The following is a 25,386-nucleotide window of genomic DNA, read 5'->3' as shown; positions in this document are numbered from 1 at the left end:
AGAGAAATACAAAATCTTCGATAAATCAGTAAATATTGAAGCTAATTTATTCAAAATTGATGCTTGCAACAATTCTTTACCAAGAAATACGTTTATGATAAAATTTTGGAAAATGGGCGTGGCACCGCCCACTTATGATCATATATAAGTATATCGGTAACCGTTCTACCAATTTGTACCAAACTCGGTGTGGTTATTGTGCTTGCCACATAGAAGCAAAACGTTGAAAATTATTGGAATCGGGCTAAAATAACGGCCGCTTCTCATATAACGGTAAATTTTAGAAATGCTTGAAACTTCAATATTTCGAAATTGAAGGACGCTAATTTACTCAAAATTGATACACCCCGGCTTACCATCTAGCAGTAGGTTTCGGAAAGGTGAAAACACGTATGTTTAATACTTGCGCCGGGTATTTAATGTTCGGCTCCGCCCGAACTTAGACTTTCTTACTTGTTTGATTTAGTATTGAAATTAAGAAACATCCGGTGGATCATGTATTGCCGAAATTTCCCGTGGCACTGATCGCTGTCTATCCGAACGGGTTCTTTCCGGACGGGGTGTGGCAACAATGAACGAATGTGGTGCAATTCGCTGAGCGAACTCACGCAATTGCTCCAACGTGTGGACTTGTCGAGTATGGACGAGTTCACGCAGATGATCGGATAAGGTACCAATGATGATATCGAGGTGGTCCCGTTCATCCAGACCACAAGAATTACCCTGCAATTGGAATGTCAAGTCATCGATATGTTTCAGCAGTGTTTGCGAACGTGGATCGAATTTAATCTGTGCATATGACATTATTACTTGGGCCCAAGTATGTTTGTTGAGGAAACGAGCACGAAGTTTCGTGCAAAAATCTTGATTATCTCCGAAGTTTCTCAGTTCGGTGAAGTACCATTGTCGAGCGGCTTCAGTAAGTGTGGGTACCAAACGCGTTACCAATTCATGATCGGGTACTCCAATCTTATATCGAAATGAGCCAATAATAGAAATTTTTCGTTCACATGAACGCCATCGAATTGAGCACGTCCCATCCATGATGGTAAGCCTCTGAATTTCCTATCCATTGCATCCGCTTGGGCAGATTCGTCGAATATAGTGGCTTGATTTGGTCGTGATTGTGGTGGACCGGATAGCGAATAATTCGAATATAAATGAGATGGTTGATTAATTGGTTCTTGGATATGTGACGTTCTAAGACCACGGTAGGTATTGATCGTTTGAGTATTTAAGGTTGAAGGACCACCCAAAGAACCATGCGGAGGATCCACCGAGGGTGGTATCCAGGTATGATTCCAGGTCGTTGGCATGGTTTGGTTCATATCACGAACGTCAGGAATTTGTGTCTGCAACTGAATCCGATCACGGATCATTTGCTGTTGCATCTGTGTTTGGGCTCTCAGCAACTCAGACACCATTACAGACAGTTGGTGTAATGAGGGTGTTGGTTCCGTTCCGCCTGACACTGAATTGAGAACGGCTGGTTGAGCATTGAATTAACCGTACTGGTGGTCAGGGTATATCGTGGTTCAGTTGCCTGAACCGAAGTCGGTATATTCTGGTTTGGAATCGAATCTAGTATGGTTAAGGGTAAATATTGTGATGGAACAGTATTTTGAGTTGAACTCATCGTTCCCCCGTTCGTTCTCAAAACCATGGAAGGTCGAGTTCAAACTTAATTGGGGATCGCACGTCGGGATTCCCGTATTCGGTGAAGTCATCCGAAGCTCACGAATCTTCGACTGAAATTTTCCGATCAGATCTGCCTGGCGTGACGCCGCCTCGGGTTTTAACTTCAACCGAGCGGTTCGATAACAATAATGTATCATTTGATGAAGACGACCCTGAGGTGTTAACACCTCATTTGCCTTCAGTTCCTGATATGCTCTCTCACATATTTCCAACTCATTCATTTGCTGTATGGCATGGGATTTTATGAACCATGGTTGGCCAACGTAAGCAGATATTTTACCATTGAGGGCGGCTCTTTCGGTGTCGGTCCATTGAACCGGCGCTGGATATAGGTTATATATCTCCCTTTCGATCTGTCGTGGTTCGTCTGTCAAATAAGTTGCATCGAGAATGGGAAACAATTCCATGTTCAAGGACTCAAATACCAAGTTGTAAATTCCGATTATTAAAAAAATTCTGCCAACGGTAGATATAAAGTCCGTACTATTAAAGCCTATGTTATAAGATGATGGTACTCGATTTAAAATCAGTACAGTATTTACTTCAGTTTATTATTTATTATTATTATTATTTTATTCTATGAGTATGTCGTTTTGAATATCCACTTTCAAAAATAGTGCCGCATAAATCGATCACTATTTGAATATTGCTTTAAATCTAATTAGTTTAACAAAACAGTCACGTTCAATTGGTTGTGTATCTCATGTGATTTTCGGTCCAAAATTTTGTTTAATATTATACCGAACGTGGGCTGAGAATGGCGTTTAACGCACTAGCTCGAATCTTTTCATGGACCAAGCCTTGAATACTTGGGAGTATTACCTGTATCCCCTGCGGTCGCTTCTGTCGCCAACAAGGTGCGCTACAAAGATCAAGACTATCCACCCCCGAATTTACCGGAAGACCAAATCAGACTGAGAATATTCAACCAGTTTGAGAATGTTAAACCAGATTACTTTGATACGAGTTTCAAATTTTATTGGGAATGAATACCCAAAGAAATTACAAAAGAAAAATTAATAGTTTGGTTCAATTAATATTGACCGTGTTATCGGTTACGTTGCTTGAACTTATACCGAAAGACGAAAAGAAAAATGATCGGTTCAAAAATCTTGACCGTCGATGTGTGGTGTTACTTGATTAAAAAATTCAATTAACTTGCTTTTCAGAATTGGCGAACTGAACTGAACGAGAATGGTTATGACTGCTGATCAATGGTGTTCGCATCGCAGATCGATCACCATTCACCCCCGCGGAATTAAATAATCAAAATATCCACAAAAATTTTGATTGAAAACGAGCTCCAATAAAAATCAATTAAATCATGCCGTGTGAAGACTGAGGACGATATTGATTTACAGTGATTATGAATTCAAAAGATAATTATTTGATTCAATCTCAATGATGATTTATAATAGCGGAATTTCTAAAAGAAAAATTTATCAAAAATCTATTAAACTCGAATATGTATGGTTCACCGACGTACAAATTTGTGACCAACAAAATGAGAAAAACGACTACAAGATTTTAATTTTTCCTTAAATCTAAGTTTATGATGTATTAAATTGATTCGATGATGAAATTGCTATTTTCCCTCAGCTGAGCACGCGGTTATTTTATGCCGGGCTTAAGTGTGGTTATGTTCAACGAAAACTTAGTCTTTTTCACCGGTTTAGTTGGGCGCCAATGATTTGCTTGACCTTGGTTTGTCGGTCCAAACACGAATTTTTATTTACGGTTGATGGATAGCTCGTTTCCAATTGATGGTGGCAAGAAAGTGGCTGACTTACGTGTAATGATTTTGTATTACCGGCTTATGGTGACTCAATTGCTGTCAAATGAAGTCCCGATTTGATGCTCACAACTTCTTTATTCTACGCAACAACATGGCTGGGGATTTGCCGGAAGGAATGTGACGGCACCTTTTGCCTCTATTAATTTCCACTGCGGGGTGAGTATCGACTCCCCGAATGTCGCCAGCTTTTAATACAAGCTTTTAATCCACTTTAATTACTTGGTTGTAATTCCGTTCTTGCGAGGGCTCATGAGGTCCAATTACAAAAAGAAACTATATTTTTCTAGCCTCGTGGTATATGTATGCCCACCGATTCTTTTCTCGTATGTCATTGTGGGCGTTTTCATAGTGGCCATGTCAATTCGTGTCTATACTGATATAATGGTTCGTGTCTTGAATAACTATTGGTTACGTACATTCATCTGGCAATCCCCCCATTTTGAAGTTTAGCTTTGACAGTTTTGTTATGTTTACATTTCTCATAATCGTTCTTATGTCTATTATTTGGCCAATAAATTAATAGATCAGTACAAAAAATACTATAATTTTTATCTTTTTAATTAATATTAGATATGCAAAAGAAAACATTTAAGTTAAAAATAAAATAAATACTTTAGTTCATTTTCGAGTGAACTTAAATAAAAATAAAAGCTTTTATTAAATAAAATTAAATTCATTGACTTCGTACATTTCAGTCTTTTCTTTTTAAAATTTTATAAAAGTAATAATTAACGCTTAAAATTTGAGATTTGGATAAAGATAAAATAAATAAATAGTTCATGTAGCTATTAAATATTCTTAATTTTTGCCTATAGTTTGGCTTGTTGATTTATAATTGAAATAAATCAAATAATTACATTAATCGTGTAATTAAAAAAATTTTTTTAATTTATTATTAATCATTAAAAAGGTGCTGATATTGGTATTTAATCATTAAACGGTAATCCCAAAAAACATGTTTTAATTAATAATCATTATGATTATTAATCATTATTTAACAGGTCTGGTATAACTGAATATGTACTCGCTTTAATGGTTTACAATATACCCAAATAAAAGTTATAATATTTTGTGTACTTTATTATATTAAACTGACGAAGTCGAATAAAACCGAGCATGAATAAATCTTTTTGTACTTGATACAAGTCTGCTCATTTTCCAACTAGTTCGGTTTCAGTCAGGAAATTATAGTTTTCAACTAGTATTTTTCCTGACTAGTTTGGGGTTTCACTGCAGGGTTTTTTCCCGTTATACATTTATCCACCATGTAGATCCATCAGCAAATGTTTCTTAAATGGCAGTGTACTTGAAATTTTCCATTGTTGTCATTTAAACTAGAGGGGAACCGTTTGTTCTTTTCCTCCACTCTGTAACTCTGCACTAGAGTATATGTTTTACTGTGTGAGAGAAGAAGGCAGATAACATTGTAGGAGATTTCATATTCCATTTTTCTTCATCCTTCATTTGCTGCTTACAATGATGTAGCAAGGATAATATAAATAAGTTAACAATTTTAACTTAAACTTTAAAAATCTTACATCATACACAAATATCTTAATTTTGAAGATATTTTCAGTGTAAAATTTTTCTTTTTAAAAATCTTTTTTTGCAGATTTTAAATAAAAACCAGCCCAAAAAATCTTAATTTTCAAGATAAATCTTGACTTATGGCAACGCTGCGGGCAACACACTTGAATAGGGGGGGTGAAATAACACAAACGGCAATAACGCAAAATTTACTTTATTTCACTTTTAAATGGGAAATAATACCAAAATCTGAGTTTTGCTTTATTTCCAACAAAGGTTGGAAATAAACCAAATTTTGCCTTATTTCACATAGCTTATTTATACTATTTGTAAAAAAAAAAACAGTTTACTGACAGAAGGGAAAAGAACTTTGTTTATTCCAAAAATACAATTAAACCAAGGCACATTGAACAGGTAATATCAGTATAGCAGCTGATTTGATTTTTTTCAAATTATTTGTTCTCGAAAATGTCAAATATTTTACATTTCTTCTCACAAAAATTCTAAATTGTTAAAATCTATTTGCATGTGAAACATTTTCCATACAAAACCAGCGATTAAATAGCAGCTTTTGGAAAGCTCGCCCAACTCAGCAGCACAACCGTTGATTACTGGGCCTGGCACAGGATGGTGGATCAATGCTTCGAGAAGCGAACCAATTTACTAAGAAAGAAAGCTGCAACAATTTTAATTTTTTCAATTTAAATTTTTTACCTTTTTCGTATTTCGCATGGCACGCTTTGATGTAGAAGAAAAAAATCAGAACAGTTTTTGGCACCTTCGATACCAGAAGCAACAACAAAATACAGGCAAATGTTGTTTTTGCTCAAATGTTCTAAACCTGTTTGATAGGCCTTGAATTAAACAAAAAATGTGATATAATTCATATGAAGAAAGTAATATTCACAAAATATTATTACTTATGAAAAGTCTAACAAAATATAGGAAAGGCATCGTCTTTAAAAACTGCTCCGCATATTGGACATAGCGCTTTTGTATGAATTTTTTCTGCATGCTTTTTAATATGTTGTTAAAAACATTGCTGGAAAACCTTAATATGTTTGCATGAAACCATGTCGCAATAAACAGATGAAGTAATAAAACAGCTTTCTCGCCTTATTTTCTGACATTCGGCATTTTATAGGCAAATTTTCAAATAAAGCAGTGGCACCTGGTAAATTCCACTATGGGTGGGATGCAGCATGCAATAACACCATTCACAATAATTCCCATTACTTGGACATTAAAAAGCAGTTTCAGAAGTGAGCTAGTGTTATTTTATCATTTTTCCCTTTTCTAAACGGTTATAATGCCACCAGTACATAATTGCGAAAGGTGGGGCGGGGGACGCGAGCGCGACGTCGCACGCGGCGCGGGGCGGCGCGCGAACGCGGACCGCCGCGACGCCGGGCACTTTCAAAATTGTATACTTACAAATCCGTCCATTTAACTTGTTCATGTACTGCTTTGTGTCAAATGTAACTGGGTGACTACGTACATATGTGCTTTATTACTGAAATTATTAAGTATAAAAGTTGGTCTTATTGCTCAACGAGAAATGAAATAAAGCAAATTTGTGTTATTTCACATTCAATTGGAAAATAACACAAATTTGCGTTATTGCCGTTTGTGTTATTTCACCCCCCCACTTGAATACACCAATATATACGTACATATTGCGTTTGTACCTACAAAGATGCAACACATAGACACAAGTGTATGCATTAGGGTGGTCCAAAATAAGTAGTCGGAATTTTAACGATCTCACCCCCTAGGATTGTTCTATATCAAAAAAAAGTTTCTCCTATTTTCTTATTTTGAAATCAAAAAATATTTAGAGGTCGCTCAAAACGCTCAAAGTTTTCCATGTATTTTATATGGAAAAAACAACTTTTCTTATAAATAGCATGGAATTCTTGAAAATCAATATTTTTCGATCGGATAACTCTGGTTCTTTTCAGGAGACTTCCAATAACAATACCCAATTGTTTATTCAACCATTTTTTAATTCTAAAGATTTTTTTATTTTTCCCCCCATATTGCATTTTCTGGCATTTTCTGGGGCGGACCTATAAAATATACTATGAAAAAGTGGTTAAATAAATAATTGGATATTATTATTGGGAGTCTCCTTTCCGATTGAAAATATTGATTTTCAAGAATTCTATAAATAAAAAATACATGGAAAAGCGCTTTGAGCGACCTCTAAAAATTTTTTTTATTTTTAAATAAAAAACTAGGGGTATATTTTTTGGAGAACAGTCCTAGGGGGTGAGAGCATACAAATTCCGACTTTACCTTTTCACATGCATTTTTGGACCACGCTAATGCACATCCATACATGTATGGATATGCGTGTTGCCATTCATAAGTATGAAAACCTACTGTTTAGTCCAGAGGTTCCCAAACTTATTTTTCTCGTAGACCCCTTTCAAAACTTTACTGGTTTCGGCGGACTCCTTGTTGCTCATTTCTAACATATCCCCAAAGCCCATCAAAAAATGTGAAGATTAAATCTAACGATGTAATTTTACATCGCGGCTGAGTTCCAAAACTAAATTCGGAGTGGCAAAAATAAAACTAAAATATTTTCTTGGGTTCTATTTATTAAAATAATGTGATTACACAATTGGCAAATGGAGTTTTCATTTACGCCTATCACAGTCAGGCGCCACGTGAAATGACCAGTCAGCAGTCCCGTCTTCTCAGTGATAGGAAAAAACTAGATAGGCCTTCTGAGATTGAAGGCAACATGAGTTATGCCCACCTGCATCCACTCGATGGCTCCCAGTCATTGCTGAGCGAAATATCCATCCAGTTTGTGATGATGGCTTCGATGGTCGAAGTGATAACTGATTGCGGATCGAGGAATGCCTGTCCTGAGCCAACTGTGACCAAAGGGTCAGATGTCTCATTTCCAGGCACTCCCGAGTTGCCCGGCACCCAGAGTAAAGCAAGATCATTCGTTATCTCTACCAACATAATTTAGTCGAGACTTGCATTGCCGAACTAGTTTGGAAGTACTTAGATAGAGGGCTTAGTGTAGCTTGGCTGTACCTGTAGACACGTAAATTCATTCCCCTCCACCTATTTTCCACCACGTAGTCTATGGCTTTGAGGGTTGCAAATACCTCAGCCTGAAATACTGAAGCATATTCCCCAAGAGAAAAAATTTAGCTTATCCCCATTAACTTCGAGAAATACTCCAGATCCTGACCCTGAGTCAATTTTGGAGCCATCAGTGGAGATTCGGCAATGTACGAGTGCAGGCTCAGTGCTGGAATTAAACTAGCATTCCCCCTCAGGGAACTCTCTCTCTCTAGAATCTCTTCAACAAAGCAAAATGGGGGCGTACTATTCTGTAGCATTGAAAAGAAACAAGTGCTCAAATATCTGCCGCCAATTTCCGCATCCCCTCACTCAGTGTTATATCTATATATTTCTTTTTAGTCTGCAGGTGACCTTTAAGGCTTCCCACGAATGATGACACAAAGTGACGGTAAGTTCACTAGTGCTCAAGAGCACTTTACACCACTAAAAAAAATTAAAGTTAAATAAATAGGATATCAAGCAACCATTTTGGCTCTTTACTATCGAAACCAGATGAACTTTCGTGGACCCCCACTTACAACTCGTGGACCCCATATTTTTTTCACGCCAACGTAGACCCCCGTCGACTCTCCCGTGGACCTATGAGGGTCCACTTGGACGACTTTAGGAATCACTGGTTTAGTCTCTCGCTAGTTTTGCACTAACGGAACCATTTTTGAATTCAGGAAATGAAGAATTCACGAATTCTGTCGCATAAACGTATGTGGGTCTTTCCACGTCAAAACGCATGCGGCTCTGTCCAAAAATGGTGGAGAGCTATCGTTATTTTTAAAATGTGAAAAGTTAGGTATTTTTATGTATAATCGAAGGTTATGTGGCGCTTATAAAAAAAAAACTGCAATTCGGTACTATGACACCATTTTCCGACCAGTCTCCCGAAAATTTTCCTATGAATCGTTTATGAAAAGCCAGATAAGCGACGAAAGTCGTAATACACGTAGGTCCCTTTATATGCGTTTTTTGTGCTGATTCGAAATTATGCGGTTTTTAGACCATATTTTCGATGTAGCGATTCTGCTTTTTTGAGAGTTGTTATTACTTTTTTTCAGTGTGTAAGAGACAGTGCTTCTGATAATTAACGCTTTCAGTGCTTTTGTCGAATACTTATATTCGACATTACATGACTAAGTGTTTTGGTGTCAAATATCTAACGGTCAATGTGCTTTTAAGCGAAGCGCACATTGGCGCGATTCTGTTGTTGCGAATCCGCAAGCCCAAAAATTACAACAATGCTACCCATACATTTTAATGCGCTAGCGCACACTTGCACGATTCCGTCGCTGCGAATTTTTCGAACATTCAATGTTCCTCTCTATTGACGCGTTCGAAACGCGGCTTGCAGCGTTTTGAAGACGTCAAAGAAGAAGAAGAAAGGTGTCACAGCAATAAAGGCAAAGAAAAAAAAACGTGTAATGTACAAAAACTAATAAAAACGTTCGTAATAATAGTATTTTGTACGATTTGGGCACGCCGAGTGCGAAAATACACGAAATAAAGGGAAAATTGAGTGAATTGTACATCGGGAATCGACGCGAAAAAATCGCTCAAGTGTGCGCACGTTTGCGGATTCGAAGTTAACAGCCGAATTCGCAACGTATTCGCAACGACAGAATCGCGCCAATGTGCGCTTCGCTTTAGGCTCTCGATGTATTTTAGTTACGGATAGAGATATCAGTACATTGAATAAATGCTAAAGTTAAAATGCTTTTTCTCATTGCTTTTGTTATTTCATAGTTTTTTTTGGCGCGATCAAGAACTGTGCGTCAATAAGCATTTTTGTATTACAGTTTGATTAGTGAAAAGTAATTTCACTGGCTGGTAGTATAAGGTTAGCGATGCACAGGAGTCGATTATAATTAACATTTACCTCCAAAATTAGTTAATATGCTCTAATTGTGGCGAAAGTGAGTGAACAGGAATACTGTAATTTATAACTGATTTACAGGAAAAGTGGCTGCTAGAGGGCTAAATGAAGAAGAAATTTTTGATTTTCTCGAAAATCATTCCGATCTTGAAGAAGAATATGAAGATCATGAAGCAGAAGTGGTGGAATTTGAGGTGCCACAGGTAAAAGCATAGGACTTCGTGGTTCAGGAACGAAATATTTAGGGCATTCCCCTAAACTCGTAAAGTCTTAAACTGTGTAAAACTCGTAAGTTTACGAGGCTTTTATGGGAACGCCCCCTTTGTGAAAAGGGTGCGTAAAGTGGCTGTTTGACAGATCAATCAGGATTTTGTGAAGTATGGCTGAGTTCCAAGTTGGTATATTGCAAAGCATCAGCCTCTTTTATTTCTAAACTATAACTGATGGAAATGTCCAATATGCGCAACCATGTTCAAATGCCGAATTGGAACTTCATTCAATTTATTCGCTTATATATATATTTTTTTAATTTATTTTCATTATATTAGCATATATTTTAGTATAACAATTTTGGCCCCTCGGCAAAACTGAAGTTTACAAGGTCGTTTGCGCACCATATTTGCCTCGTAATTTTACGAGGGGCTCGTAAATAGAGCTCCATACAAATTTTAACTTTACGAGGTTTCCGAGGCTTTTACGAGTTTAGGGGAAGACCCCTATTATTGAAGGTTATAATGAAGGCGTTGAAGAAGTAGATTTGCCGCTTATTACCACAGCTGAACTATCTGAAATGGAAATTTCAGTGAGTGAACAAGAAGCAGGGCCAAGCGGTGACGACCCCTTGAAATACACAGCAAAAATAGATATTAGATGCCGGAAAAATCCTGCGGTAAAAGCGGTATTCCTTATGATTTCTTCCTATATCAAGGATCGACAGTCGAAAATAAATGAAAAAAAATAATACGCGAATAAAAAGAATGAATTTCCTCCACTAACTGTATTGATTTAGTTTTTCGGCGTTTTTAACTGTATTTTAGCCACGGCGGGATGTTATGGAAAATACTACGAAACAAAAATTGCTTCACAAAATCCCGGTTGATCCTTACGAGTTTTACACGGTTTAAGACTTTACGAGCTTAAGGGAATCCCCTAAATGTTGTTTCTCTTGTACGATAACGATTCTGTAGAATGCAAAAATGTTAAAATAATTTTAAAATTTAACATTTTATTTAAATCTTGCACAAACTTGCACCAGATATGGAGCTAGTGTAGTTTAGTGCAGTGCAGTGTTGCTGCGAAGCATTTTTGGTGGTATCAAAATTCCTTTAAAAAAGGGCTAAAAAAGGGTTAAAAAAAGTCCTTGTGGCTAAAAAATGGTAGCTAAAATTGTTTACTTACATAATCATATATAAGTATACACGCAAACATTTTCAATAAGTAATGGTATAGAAAAACAATGAACTATGGAAAAAAACTAATATTTTATCCAATCAAAAACCTTTTTGTTTAAAAATATATATATACGACACCAGCTTACTGGCTCGATCAAGTGATTGTACCATCAGGCTCGAAGCATATACATAACTTACCAGCATGCTGGTACAATATTTCCCAGCAAAAAACACGATTACCACAGAAACGAAAGTGGAAACGAGCTAGGCGATGGGAATCGCTTAACCGTTCGCTTCAAGAAGGCATTATTTTATCATTGGCATGTCATTGGCGGTAAGCCCTTACCCACAGCATTTCCTTCAAACGAAGGGAGAACGCATGGATAAACAGAATCCAGAGAAGCGAACAAAGAATGCCTTACAGAGAAACTAATGTAGAATAAGTACATACTTATTTATATTAAATTGAAATCAGAAAATGTCTTAAAAGATTAAAATTAATTAAAATTTTTATAAATCAGTTTTTATACATACATATGTATATATTTAGGTATTAGATTTTTCTTAAAAATCGGTATGTACGTACATGCATATTTAATTAAGCTTAAAATTGTACTTCCTCACTCTTGTACTTCACTTCATTGACTGACTTCAACTTCGCTGCAAATTGAACAAAGCAAAACATGATTTTTATGCGAGACAAATTTCCACAGAAAGTAAGGCCCTGTCTCCACAGGAAAACACTGATGTCGTGATAACTATGTCACAAAATATATTTCCAATGGAGACCGCCTATTTCTCATGGGCTGCAATATATGTCAGCGCTTATTGCTGGACATCTATTGCAGGCAATTCAATAGTTTGACAGCCATATTTTCATTTGAAAGAAAGCGTGCTGGTGGTAACATCGATGAAATTTTTATATTAAATCAAAATATAAGGCTGTTCCTTATTGGATTATTTATGATTACGTTTTAGGAAATTATTCAGCAAGTTTTTTAAAGATTTAAATGTTTTTAAACACCGAAATTGAGAGAATGTTGTCTGGTGACGTCATGCGGCAAATGCTTATTTCACAACATCAAAGTACCCACACACAAAAACTTGCAATCACATTGCTCGTCAAAATGACAGTTGGTAGGCCATCGGTGTTTGCCTGTGGAGTTCTGCGGTAACGGTAGAAAAAGAATTTTTGGATATTCCTTCTATTTTTCAGCTGACTACGATGCTGTATTCTACTTTGCATTCCCTGAAATGAAACAAAGAAGCGAAATAAAAAATAAAAAAATAATATTTTAGGACATTCTACTTTGCATTCCCCTAAATGAAGCAAGGAAGTGAATAAAAAAAAATATTATAAGACATACTACTTTGCATTCCCCGAAATGAAACAAAGAAGCGAAATAAATAAAATATTGTAGGACATTGTACTTTGCATTACCGGCAAGGCCTAAAAGAAGCCAACAAATTCTTAGGCATTATAACGCTATGCCTTCTAGAGCACGTTACCACTAAAAGCGATTACCGATTTTTTGCTGAGTTATTTCTTTTCATATGAGGTCGAGGAAAGATCGAAATAATGTGAGCCGAAATTTCATAATTTTTCTACCATTTTGTTAAACATTGTTTTTTTTTTTTAATTCACAACTGCAATATCGTGAACTTAATATTCCACAAACACGGCTTTGACTCATATAGTGCAAGAAATTTCCTCCAAAATATTTTTTACTTAGAAAATTGAGCTAATTTCACCACTCACGACACCAGCATGCTGGTACAATCATAAAATTTTCAAATAGGTTTTGTAGTCGCACCAGCAGCTGGTACAATCACACCACAAGAACATACACGGTCAATAGACTTGATGGGCCATTTAACAAATGACCGATCTGGCTGGTTTAAACTAAGATCAGCCAATTAAATGTCAGCCAGCTGTTCAATTTAAACTCAGTTTACTTAATCTGAGTTTAAACTAGCACTGAAAAAGTGGCCCTAAGGGCCGTAAACTTATCTATTTTAAACTATAGTTAAAGCGTTAATAGATAAGTTAAAAAACAGCCCTAACACTTTTACAGTATTGTATGTATAAAAACGTAAGGAACATACAATACATATATGTATATATACAGTCTTTCTTAGTTTAAAAATTCATCTCTTACATAAATGCAAAAGAATTAGATCAAATTAAGCATATACAACTTTTTCATGCCCAGTACGAATAAATTCTCCAAAGGGCTAAAAAAAGTGCTAGGGGCAATTTTAAATAATATATAATATATGTGGCCAAAAAAAAGTATGTGGTAGCTAATTCTAGCCACCAAAGGGCTAAAATGGCAACACTGGTGCAGTGCGGAGACTTTGTGCCCCGTTTATACGGAAGTCGTTCATGACTTTTTCATACAAATGGTAATTTAGGCGTTGATGGCATATGCATGACTTTGTCATGCAGTGATCATTGATGTTATTCAAGCGACAATGTTCTGCAATGAATTTTTTATAAGTAACCGCTGCAAGACGCTGCCTGTTATAAGTCTTTTATAGGAGTACACTAGGGTTGCCAGACGTACTGCTTTTGGGAGTAAACGTACTCCTTTTTATTGCAATGTACTCCCAAAAAAAATATCTGGAAATGTACTCTTTTTTTACTTTTGTACTTCTTTTGTACTCCTTTTTCCAGCTATTCATTTTTTATCATATACTTCGCCATTCATATTGGGGCGAACACGAGTAAGCAAAGTTGAGTCTGATAGTAAAAAAGTGTAAGTAAATGCAATTGGAAAATCAAATATTGAACGTGTAACCACCGTATTATGGGTATTATATCCTTACTAAATATCTACTTCGAAAGCATTTTGCACATCCCTATGCTAGCTAAATAATTTAAAGCTGTTGGTGACAATCGCGCACATTTTCTTTGAAACAATTTTTTGCAATAATTACGAGAAGTTTATCATCAGGTAAGAGGAATATTGTAATTTCAATATTTCATATGGTATGAAAACAACAGTTTTCTAGCTCATCCCTTCCCCGCCAAAATGGAAAAATTATCTGAAAGCGAGTCGGATGAGCAGCCTCCCAAAATTGCAAAAATTGCGACAGCATCTCGGAGAAGAAAGAGCAATTTTAAAGCGCAATGGCTTACGGAGTTTAATTGGATACGAAAAACGCGAAATTCCACTGAAGCGAGGTGAGTACTTTTGTGCATATTTGCGATTAAAAGCTGTGACAGACGGCAAAGCTTATGCATATAATCTGGCACACATATGCACATAATAATTTTGACCTAACAGACGGCAGTTATGTGGATAAACGAGCCCCAAGGTCGTGGGTTCAAGTCCCACGGCCAATTGAATTTTCATTTATTTCGTTTTCATTCTTTTTTTATAAGTTATATATTTTGTTTACGTTGCTTTCAGTTAGTTAAGTAGTAATAGTAAAATAAAAAATGTGATATAAAATAAAGCATATGAAAACAAAATAAAGTAAAATTAAATATATAGATCAAATAAAATTAAAAAAATATAAAATAAATAATAACAAAAAAATTTTTCGCAATCGCTCCAACCGAGGGTCGAACCTGGCAGCTACAGGATTGTAGCCCGTAACTCTTACCACTCGGCTACCGCGGACATGAACTCGCGTGCTTTGTTTGCTTACTTATACAAAAGACAACAGGTGGCCGTTTTTACCAGTGTTGTCAACGAAAACTGCCCGGATCCGAGTTAATTCCCAAAAATTTCGTGCATTTGTTCGGCTGCTTATGCGCATTTTAAAGAGGAAAAAGCATGAGTCAAAACAAATAAAGGCTGTTTATGCAAATAATCGAGCCCGTTTGTCAACCGTATAAGATCACAGCGCAATTTTTGTACGTGATAAGTAAGTATGTGATGTGCCAAGAAATTCTGCAAACATATTAGTTGCGTTCCAGATGCTTAACGATTTGCAGGATTTACAGGAACAGCTGTTTTCTGCATTAATAACGGCATTCCTGTAAAAGCCTGCCCATCGTGAAGCATCTGGAACGCAACTAATCAGTTTCCAGCAGAATTTGAATTGCTTTATTTGTTTATTATTTATTTATTTGTTTTGCAGATGTGCTGCATGCAGCTGCAACTTTACGATTGAATACGGTGAGAAAACAGCCATATACCGGCATTTGAAACGTGCTAAACACGTTAATAATATGAAAACATTTCATAACCAATAATCGGTGGTCAGTCTTTTGACATCTGCGAAAAATTTAAATACTAGTGAAAAATGTTTGGCGGAGGCTGTATTTGCATACCATACAGTGGTTCACAGTCATAGTTATTTGTCGGCTGATAGTAGCGGTAAGCTTTTTAAGAAAATATTTTCTGATTCCGAAATTGCAAAGAACTTTTCATGTGGGCGAACAAAGTGTTCTAAAATCGTTACAAATATGTTGGCGAAGCACTCTATGATGTTGTTTTACATGATTTAGAAGAAAATCATCCGTTTTCGCTGTCAACTGATGCTTCTAACAAGGGAAATATCAAAACGTTTCCCATAGTATTGCGATATTTCAATAAGAAGTCAGGTATTAATACAAAACTTTTGAATTTTAGTAGTTTTCATTCCGAACTTTCACTTGACGTTGCAAATTTACTAAAATTTAAACTACAAGCAAATGCCCTAAATTTATTGAATGTAACAAGTTTTTGCGCAGATAATGCTAATGTGAATTTTGGAAGCAAGAAAAGCATATTCGTTGAACTAAAAAAAGAAAATTCGGAAATAATAGGCATCGGTTGCCTATGTCATACACTTCACAATTCGTTTAAGAATTCGCTTCAATATTTAAAATATTGTATCGAAAATATAATTCTAAAAATTTTTAATGAGTTTAACTCTTCAACCAAGAGAACAACAAAGCTTAAGGAGTTGTTTGAATTTTGTGACATAGAATGGAGTGAGATGTTACGCCATGTTCCAACTAGATGGTTAAGTTTAACCCCTGCTATTGAGAGGCTTTATAAAAATTGTAATGCGATAAAATGTTATATCATGTCACAAGAATATTGTCAAAAAATTTTAAAACAGTTTTTCGATCTTGATGTTGCGAAAGCTTACTTGGGGTTTTCTAATAAATGTTGGTAAAATTTTTGTCAATACAATAAAAAATTAGAAACTGATAACGAATTAGTATTCTTAAATCTGTTTAGTATAATGAACAAACTGTATAAAACGATTATTGAAAAAAGAAAACAGAAGTTTTAAGGAAGCATTGCCCAAACTGTTTGTAATAAGAGTAATAATAATCAGGAAGTAATATTGTTCAAAAAGCGAGCGGATGCATTTCTTAGTAATATAATTAATTACTTAGAGGAACATTTTAACTCTGATGATAACAAGTTTGAAACACAAAGCAATCTAAATTTAGATTCAACACCGTGTTTTAATTCTCTTATTGAAATAACAACATTTGTTTAATATAAGAGCTATTAATCAGGACAGTTTATTTGATGAATTTATTGCATTAAAAGGATTTTGTGACAATAATAAATAAAAAAATATTACAAAAAAATTGATGGAATTTTTGAACAGTGGCGCTTTTCCTAATCTGGAGAAAATATGCCATTATATTTTTTTCATTCCTCATTCAAATGCGGCGACGAAGAGAATATTTAGTTTAATGTTTAACTTTTGGCGAAAAGAAAGAAATAGGCTGTCCTTAGAAAATGTCGAGAGTGAACTCATTGTAAAAAAACAACTTCAATTTAACTGAAAACAGAAACTGGCGAAGATATCGTATCTAATATAAAAAAATCTGAAAAATATTAAATTAATTATAAGGCTTAAATTAAAAAAAGGCCATATATTCGAAGAGTCTGGAATTCTTTGCGTAATTTAGATATTTATTTTTTACGTTAATTGTTGCCTTGAAAAAGATATCTAAGATATCTAAGATATCTTTTTTGTTTGTTTGTACCTAATTAATGAAAACGATCTCAAATGTGTGATTATATATTTACTTTTTGTAAATTTGTAACAATAAATTGCATAAAACAAAAAAAAATGTACTCCTTTTTTATGTTTGTACTGCTATTTTTCTATCGAAAATATAAATGTACTGCTTTCACCGTTTCAAAATCTGGCAACCCTAGAGTATACCTACATGACATTGTCACCAGTGTCAAGCTCGGAACACTTTGACGACAGCAAGCGACAAGCAGCATCTGTCAAATTTTAAATACACACGTTCTTACGGACACAATTATTTTGACGACAGCACGACATCTTGGCTGCAGGACTGCAATTGTCGACGTCGCCAAATTAAATCTATTTCTAATTTTGCCGGCGACAATGAGTAGATGTAGTGCTGCAAAATTAAATTGTCGCAAAATTAATCACATATTCTTGATTGTTCATGTTTTTCTTATTTACTTAAATAAAAATACACAATTTGTGAAATAAATATACCAAAATGTCAAACTTTAAAATCGGCTGTTTGCTATGTCGCTGAGGTCTTCAAAATGTTTAAGAAGCTGGCTTCAAGGCGACATTTGTCGACAAAATGATGTCGCTGTCGTTACGTCGTGAAGTTGCAGTCGTCAAAGTGTTCCGAGCTTCATTGTCAGCTATATATTGCCACAGAATAAACAGTATACAGAAGACGCATGTCGACTATCCAACCAATTTGAATTTATGGTACGAGCGGTGAGGCAAGCAAGGGTATCACAAGCGGCGCTGCCTCTGTTACTTTAGCAGTATTTTCACTCGGCTGACGCTGTTAATTCCATCGTCGCTCAGCGTTGCCATAAGTGCAGATTTATCTTCAAAATGAAGATTTCCTTGGATCTTTTTTGTTATAAATCTTCGAATGAAGATTTTTCAGATATCCAAAAATTGCACTGAAAAAATCTTCAAAATTAAGATTTTTATATTGGCAAAAAGATTTTTCTTTTATGTCGACTACATACTACGTTTTCGAAAAAGTACTATACAACTCTAAAATTTTTGTCAGTGTACTCTAAGTGAAATTTTTCATGCTGCACGCCCTGTATTAAAAACGTCAATATGGGTAGTAACTTCACTTTAACCAAATGACAGGTGTCAAGTGCGATGCCATTTTGAATAACGAACACTAAGAAATGGAAAAGTTTATAACAATCACGAGGAAAAGAAAAGGTAATTATGTTTAGCAAGTTTACCTGTTATATTTAGTAGTGTATATACTCAATGAAAGTATTATGAATATATTGTGAATGTGATTTCCTATTTTAGAAGAAACTTCTGCAAATACCGAAGGAGGGATTGAACGAGACGCTGCCGCTGAGGAATACGTAGAGGTAGATTTTTCATAAAAAGAAAAAATACGCTTTGTTGACTGTAGTTTTGTTTATAAAGCGATCTAAAACAAAGAGGAGATCTTTTAACGCACATTGGGGAGATGATGAAGAATTTAAGAAGTGGTTAATAACAGGAGCGCACGGCTTACCGCGTTGTAAAGTATGTGGCGTCGATCTTAAAGCATCTGGAGGAAAAAAGGATTTAACTGCGCATGCAAAGACCACCAAACATATTGAAAATTCAAATGCAGTTAATATACACAAGGGAAGCAAAGAAATTATAGAAGGCATTCCGCGAGCAAAGTTTTTTGCTGAAATAAAAGTTGCGGCTTTTTGTGCAGAGCATAATATAGCCTTCACCAGCATGGATCATCTTTCACCTCTTATAAATAACACATTTTTAGAGTCGAAAGCGGCACAAAACTTCGCTTGTCGGCGTACAAAAACAACAGCTTTAATAAAAAATGTACTGGGGAAATCACAGCTGGACCACCTTCTGCAAAATATGCGTTGTAAACATTTTTCTTTGTGCGCAGATGAGTCTACGGACATATCGACATCAAAATTATTGTGCTTAGTTGTGAAAATTGAAGAAAATGGTAATGTACAAGATTTTTTTCTGACATGTTTGAAAATCACTAAAGCCAACGCGGAAAGTATATATGACTCAATAGTTAAATTTTTTAATGAAAATAATGTTGACTATAAGAAATGGTTATTAGGCTTTGCTGCTGACGGGGCTAGTGTGATGACTGGTGGAAAACACTCAGTCGCCACATTATTAAAAAAAGATTGCCCACATCTGTTTGTTATGAAATGCACCTGCCATTCTTTAGCCTTATGTTCAAGTAAAGCATGTGCACAGCTACCTTTAGAGGTAGAAAGTACGGTTAGGGATATTTACAATTTCATAGCTAACAGTCCAAAACGAATACATATATTTTCATCTTTGCAAGAGCTTTTTGACTTAAAACCTCTAAAATTGTTGCATCTGAATCAAACCCGTTGGCTCTCTTTAGAAGCAGCAGTCGTAAGAGTACTCGATCAGTTAGATATAATTCAACTTTTTTGCCTTCACGAGGAAGTTGAAAAATTTCAGGCAACTTTAAGAATTCTTGAGAATTTACGCAAACCATTATTTAAAGTATACTTGACGTTTATTAAGTACATTTTGAAGGAAATCAATAAACTTAACAAATTATTCCAAAGTGAGTCACCGAAAATTCATTGTCTTAACGAAGAACTAAATAATCTCTTTATGAAATTCTTAGATTCTTTTATATATATTGAAAATATTGACTTACTATCTCTGCGGCGTTTATATAATAACTCGGAATATATAAAGCCAGTAAATGAATTATATTTTGGAGCTGACACAGAATTGTTATTTAACGATTTGAGCTCAGCACAAAAATTAGAATTCTCACATAATGCGTTAAATTTTTATGTGGTTTTGTGTAATGAGATGCTTTGCCGATTCGATTTTACTGATAAAACCTTGAAAGGAGTGGAAATGTTGTCTCCTAAAAATGTTATAAGTAAAAAGCATTCGTCAATTATAAGTATATTTCAACACTTTCCAACTCTCAAAGTGAATAACATTCAAGATTTAGATTCTGAATGGAGAGAACTACGAACTTTTGATTTCAAAAATCGTGACTTATCTGAAGCGACAGATATAGAGACATTCTGGAAAGTAATTTTAAATTCAAAAAGAATGGATGACTCGCCTTCCTTTCCATTATTACAAAAATTAATTTGGTCTGTTTTAACAGTACCTGTATCAACGGCTAACGTCGAGAGAATATTTTCCCAAGTCAATTTAAACAAAACATTGATTAGAAACAAACTAGATGTGGAAACATTAAACGGAATTTTATATACAAAAGATTATTTAAAAAGAAACCAGATCAATTGCCACAATATGCCATTTGATATTAATTTGCTTTCATATATTAAAAACGACATATACTCTAATTGATAGATTAATGGCTGAATTCAGTAAGCTGTCTCTAGTCACTAATAGAGACTTTTCGTGGTGAAAATCGATTTTGAGACTAATTGGTATTCAGTAAGCTGTCTCACATCTCTAGGCTCAAAAAAAAGTCACTAATTTGTCAGCTGGTTTTCAAGAGGTCACAAAACGAAAATATACAATCAAACAAAGGAAAATTATGGAGGAAGAGATAATTGCTTTCTATTTTATCCTAAAAAAACGTGAAAATGAAGCGAGGTAATATTTGTGTAGCCCCAATTTTGGGTACTGTGTAGTTATTTACCCAACGATATCAGATTATTGTGTCCAAGGTCTAAATTAAAACGAAGCTCTAAAATTTCCGAGCAATTTATTGAAAAATTCGGTTTGAAATATGCACGTTTTGTGAATTGTGCGCAAAATTCTGTGGATCGCGTAGCCGGAGTTGGACTGATGAGGCTTATTTTTTTAGCGCAGCCGAAGGCCACCAGCGCGGAAAGAGGTTCTACACAAAAATACTGTGGACGGCGTAACCCTAGTTAACATTTTCTGTGTCAAACTGCTAATTTTATTCCATTTGCAAATGGATCCCCAGGGGTTAAGAGTTCGATGGGCAGGTATGACTCCGCCCACTTACCCAAAACTCGTGGGCAAATAACAAAACATTACCCACAATTTTTAGTAAATACAACTATATAAATGGAAATTTGCTTATGATCTAGGAATGTCCGCAGGCGAATTCTGGCAAGCTTGCGTGATACGGAGGATCCATTTTTGCTGCGGGAGGAGATTTTCAGCAGATTTCTTAGATTTCCGAAGTCGTTGTGCTGGGACCTAATCCAAGAATTAAAACCGCACGACAACTACAATCGGAAATCTAGAATTCGAGTAAGGATACTGCCCATACAAAAAGATATATATGCTTCACTAATTACTGCCTTCAATCTAGTTTATTTCAGTACTATATATCCTGTCGAATGGCTCCTACCAAAGCTGCATAGGAAATAGCCACTTTGCCGCAATGAGTCAGCCAAGCGTCTCGCGAAACATTAAACAGATATGCAGGATGGTTGTTGAACATAAACATGTCGAAATTAGTTTTCCCAATTCGGCTGACCACTACAACAGCATTAAGAGGGGGTAAGTTCTGTACACATTTTGAAATATACATTCATTTAACATTTAATTTATACAACATTTTCAGTTTTCACAACAAATTCGCTATTAAAGGTGTAATAGGTGCTATTGACTGCACACATGTCGCCATAATTTCTCCGCCATCTTCAACCGCTGGGGTAGTGCCTCATGAATACATGAACAGGAAGGGATATTGCAGCATTAACGTTGAAGCTGTAAGTATATAAAACGCATGGTTGAGCTAGCAACACATTGCAATATTTAATAAAAATCACCCTATTCGTAGATTTGTGACGAAGAGCTAATTTTTCGGAACGTAAATGCACGATTTCCTGGTTCATGCCACGACGCCGGTATATGGACAACATCGCCTGTAAGAATTAAGCTGATCAGAGAGCATGTTTCTGGAGCCTTTAAATGGCTTTTGGGCGACTCGGGCTACCCTTTAGAGCCATGGCTTCTTACGCCAATACCAAGCCCTTCATCTGCTAATGAAGAACTTTTCAATACGGTACATATTAAGGCAAGAAATACGATAGAGCGCGCATTTGGAGTCCTAAAGTCTCGCTTTAGGTGTTTATCCAAAGAGCGTGTGCTCAAATATACCCACACAAATGCCGCATTTATTATTTACACATGCGCAATATTTCACAACATACTGCAAAAACGACGAATTTTTTTATCAGAAGAAACCATGCTGCCAGAAGACTCCCCTCCCGATGGTGTGGGCATGAACACGCCAATACAATCAACGGAGCATTACTCTGAAGGCAGAAGGGCACGTCAAAGTTGCCTAAACGCATTAATAACATAAATTTTGAATTTGCATGTGTCTGAAGTTGTACAAATTGTGCTCATTTATGATGTACAACGTGGCGACGAATAATTGTTACCCAGGTTTTTTTTAGAAATAAAAGGGTCCTTTATAGATTTTGCGAAAAAAGTATCCCGGCAGGTTCTGCAATGCACTTCCGAGTGAATTTCAGTCAAGTTCGCTTTGAATTCAAATTGGTAGGGGTTGACATTCACTCGGAAGAGAATTGCAGAACCTGTCTGATTTTATTGTTAATTTTCCACAGATTTTATTTAAGTTGTATTAATTACTTTTTAAATTTTAATCCTTATTTACATTTGCCACCAGTGTAAACTTTGAGCGAAAAGTTCATTTGGACATGCCAACGGTGGCTAAAGTCATCAGTGTTATCAAAGTTACCGGATAAAGTGTAAAGAAGTTTAATCCTGATGACATTGACGGCCTATGCAACTTCACTACATTTACGTTACTAGGTCACAAGTTATAGCAGAAAAATTAGGTGAGGTTATCATTAACTAAAACAGTATGTGTCAATTACCTCGGCACCAACATTTGGAATATCAGCCATCCCATCAACAACGACTGAGCCAAGAGTGTCCAATGCCCGCTGGTCCCTCTCCGTAACTGCCTCTTCCAAGCAGGGACCTCCGCCCGTCACCAATCGATCGGCCTTTGCCTTCCTAGCCCTGGATCTTACTTGATTTTTCCAATGGGCTAGAGACTGAAATACAAATAATGTTCCAACTCTTATAACAACAATTTGGTAATATGATTTAAGATTTACCTCTTTCCATTTATTCGGAGTGCGTATCGGCCCTTTAAGAGCGTTAAGTTGCTCTGCTAGCTCTATCCACAGCTCCTGTATCCTTTTTGGCCGCGTCGGGTCATTTTTGTTGAGCTGCAACTCAGGGTGGCTCCGCATAAACGCCAGGTAGCACTCTATTTGCTCCTTGCTTGTGCGCGTTGTCTTTTCTGTATCTGTAAAATAAAAATACCTTATTTTCAAAGAAATTGAACAAAATAAGAAAAACTAAATTTATGTACAATTACTTACCTTCATCGGCCATTTTAGTTGAATGCACATAGTGATGAATACGGCATTAATCGATTGCTCACTTTTCTGGCCTTTATATATTCTCCCAGAAAATCGATTCAGATAAATTGCCTATAAAACCAAATGTCTAAACATTTTCTTATAAATTCTTTGTAGTTATCATATTCTTTATATTTCTAATGTACGATTTTGCTTTAAAAATGCGTTTAAAAACCTATTTTTTTATGTAATCGATAAATGAATATTTGTTGAACTATTTTATCATCCCAATTGGAACATGCTATCAGCTGATTGTCTCTGTTTGTATTCACCACACATTTTTGGTGAAATTTTTGTGACTCTCTCTTACTGAATACCAAAATTGTCTCAAGTCACAAAAAAAATCACAAATTGATAGTCTCAAATTTAGTGACTTGAGATGAGACTGAGTTACTGAATACAGCCATAAGTCATTTTCTACGTGAATATGTATACATAAATCGGTCGTTTTCTTTTTTTTTTTAATATATTGTTTATTTTTACAGTATGGAAACTAATTTAAACACGTAACAATCTAGCTAGTTTAGCTCTTTTATTTTTATATATGCATACATTAGTACATATGAAATCCATACATACGTTTATACATTTGTATCTGATAAGTATACGATTTAAATTATAAAAACTTGAAAATATACCAATATCATTTCATTTTTATGGGTTCATGGGAAGTGAAGATTTTTGGCTGTGAAGAAGATTTTGTTTTCATTAAAATCTTCAAATGAAGATTTTTTTTGACAAAAATGAATATTTTTCGACCACTTCCTCTGGCAACACTGTCGTCGCTATGACGACAAGATGTTAACTAACTTCGTTTTCCATCACGATCAGCGTTGCCGTATTTTGATACTTTCGGCTGGCAGAAATGAATTTTTGAAAACTATGAATAGTACTACTAGTCTAAAGGCAAATATTTTTTTCTTGTTATTTGAAGTCTCACAATTTATATATATATATTTATAAGTTGATTTGGTAACTCTTATAAGGGAAACACAACCCGGAATTTCTTTGCACACGCCACTGTTATAGGGCCCCTAAACCACACAAAAACATTACGCAATATAAGGTTTGCGCAATTTTATGCTGTAGTAAATTCCACAATATTGACTTGTACAAGTCTCGGGTTGCGCAAGGCTTTTGTGTGGTTTATGCAAATAAGCAGACAGAAGCATGAAATATAAATTTTTTTTATAACTATGTATTTAATTATAAAATTTTATTTATTATTTGTTTTTTTAAATAATAGTGTAAGAAACAGTTTTGTTTGCTTTTAATACTTTTTCTGCTTGGCAACTGATAAATTTTTTTCAAGCTCGCGGCAACGCTGATCACGATGTGTGTTTATGGCGAGATGTTAGCTTCATGTTATTCATAGTGGACGTGATGTTAACTCCAATGCTCTGTTCCGGGTCGCCATGTTATTCATAGTGGTCGTAATGTTAACTTCTCTGCTCTGGTCCGGTTTGTAATATTTAGTCTGTTCCTTTGAACTTCGGACTAAAACCTGTGGAACTGTTAAACTACAATTTTATAGCTGAAATACAATGCCGGCGAACGGCGAACTCACCACAGCGAAATTCGCGCTGTCAAAATTAGAACACCCGCAAGCATATGAAATTGAACACAGCCAAAGCGAAATGCGAAGTTCGCTTGGCGGCGTTTCATGGCGAT

At 35.5% G+C, this 25,386-nt stretch overlaps 3 protein-coding genes and 1 long non-coding RNA gene across 5 annotated transcripts; 3 read left to right on the top strand and 1 right to left on the bottom strand.

Moving 5' to 3' along the window:
• The first annotated feature begins 14,253 nt into the window (after positions 1–14,253).
• Positions 14,254–17,234, top strand: LOC118751034. Its single transcript, XR_004994476.1, has 3 exons — positions 14,254–14,343; positions 14,402–14,573; positions 15,479–17,234. It is a non-coding gene; the product is annotated as an uncharacterized LOC118751034 (long non-coding RNA).
• Positions 17,235–18,303: 1,069 nt separating this feature from the next.
• LOC118751037 lies at positions 18,304–19,154 on the top strand. The gene is made up of 4 exons (XM_036485798.1): positions 18,304–18,535; positions 18,632–18,696; positions 18,755–18,994; positions 19,101–19,154. Exons 1-4 carry the CDS (start codon positions 18,499–18,501, stop codon positions 19,152–19,154), a joined length of 396 nt encoding a protein of 131 aa, XP_036341691.1. The 5' UTR covers positions 18,304–18,498.
• A 2,461-nt stretch (positions 19,155–21,615) lies between these two features.
• Positions 21,616–22,751, top strand: LOC118751038 (putative nuclease HARBI1). Its single transcript, XM_036485799.1, has 3 exons — positions 21,616–21,811; positions 21,876–22,023; positions 22,095–22,751. Exons 1-3 carry the CDS (start codon positions 21,693–21,695, stop codon positions 22,620–22,622), a joined length of 795 nt encoding a protein of 264 aa, XP_036341692.1. The 5' UTR covers positions 21,616–21,692; the 3' UTR covers positions 22,623–22,751.
• Positions 21,872–23,783, bottom strand: LOC118751039. 2 transcript variants are annotated; one of them, XM_036485800.1, is made up of 4 exons: positions 23,677–23,783; positions 23,407–23,600; positions 23,161–23,343; positions 21,872–22,021 (listed from the first exon to the last, which is right to left on the bottom strand). In XM_036485800.1, the coding sequence occupies exons 1-4, from the start codon at positions 23,687–23,689 to the stop codon at positions 22,010–22,012; spliced, it is 402 nt and encodes a 133-aa protein (XP_036341693.1). In that variant the 5' UTR covers positions 23,690–23,783; the 3' UTR covers positions 21,872–22,009. The 2 variants fall into 2 exon arrangements, with proteins under 2 accessions (XP_036341693.1, XP_036341695.1); XM_036485802.1 differs by lacking the exon at positions 21,872–22,021 and adding an exon at positions 22,823–23,091.
• Between the last annotated feature and the right edge of the window lie 1,603 nt (positions 23,784–25,386).

Source organism: Rhagoletis pomonella, unplaced genomic scaffold (assembly GCF_013731165.1).
Source record: "Rhagoletis pomonella isolate Grant_MI unplaced genomic scaffold, Rhpom_1.0 Rhpom_scaffold_00502, whole genome shotgun sequence".
Classification (NCBI taxonomy): Eukaryota; Metazoa; Arthropoda; class Insecta; order Diptera; family Tephritidae; genus Rhagoletis; species Rhagoletis pomonella.
This window is presented reverse-complemented; position numbering and strand designations above follow the sequence as displayed.

Coding starts and splice junctions, on each gene's coding strand:
- LOC118751037 (XM_036485798.1), top strand. CDS start 18,499: ATGGAAAAGTTTATAACAATCACGAGGAAAAGAAAAG. Junction 18,697..18,754: donor CCGCTGAGGAATACGTAGAG/GTAGATTTTTCA, acceptor TTGTTTATAAAG/CGATCTAAAACAAAGAGGAG. Junction 18,995..19,100: donor TTATAGAAGGCATTCCGCGA/GCAAAGTTTTTT, acceptor ACACATTTTTAG/AGTCGAAAGCGGCACAAAAC.
- LOC118751038 (XM_036485799.1), top strand. CDS start 21,693: ATGAGTCAGCCAAGCGTCTCGCGAAACATTAAACAGATATGCAGGATG. Junction 21,812..21,875: donor TACAACAGCATTAAGAGGGG/GTAAGTTCTGTA, acceptor CAACATTTTCAG/TTTTCACAACAAATTCGCTA. Junction 22,024..22,094: donor GCAGCATTAACGTTGAAGCT/GTAAGTATATAA, acceptor CCCTATTCGTAG/ATTTGTGACGAAGAGCTAAT.
- LOC118751039 (XM_036485800.1), bottom strand. Junction 23,344..23,406: donor CTCCGAATAAATGGAAAGAG/GTAAATCTTAAA, acceptor TTTGTATTTCAG/TCTCTAGCCCATTGGAAAAA.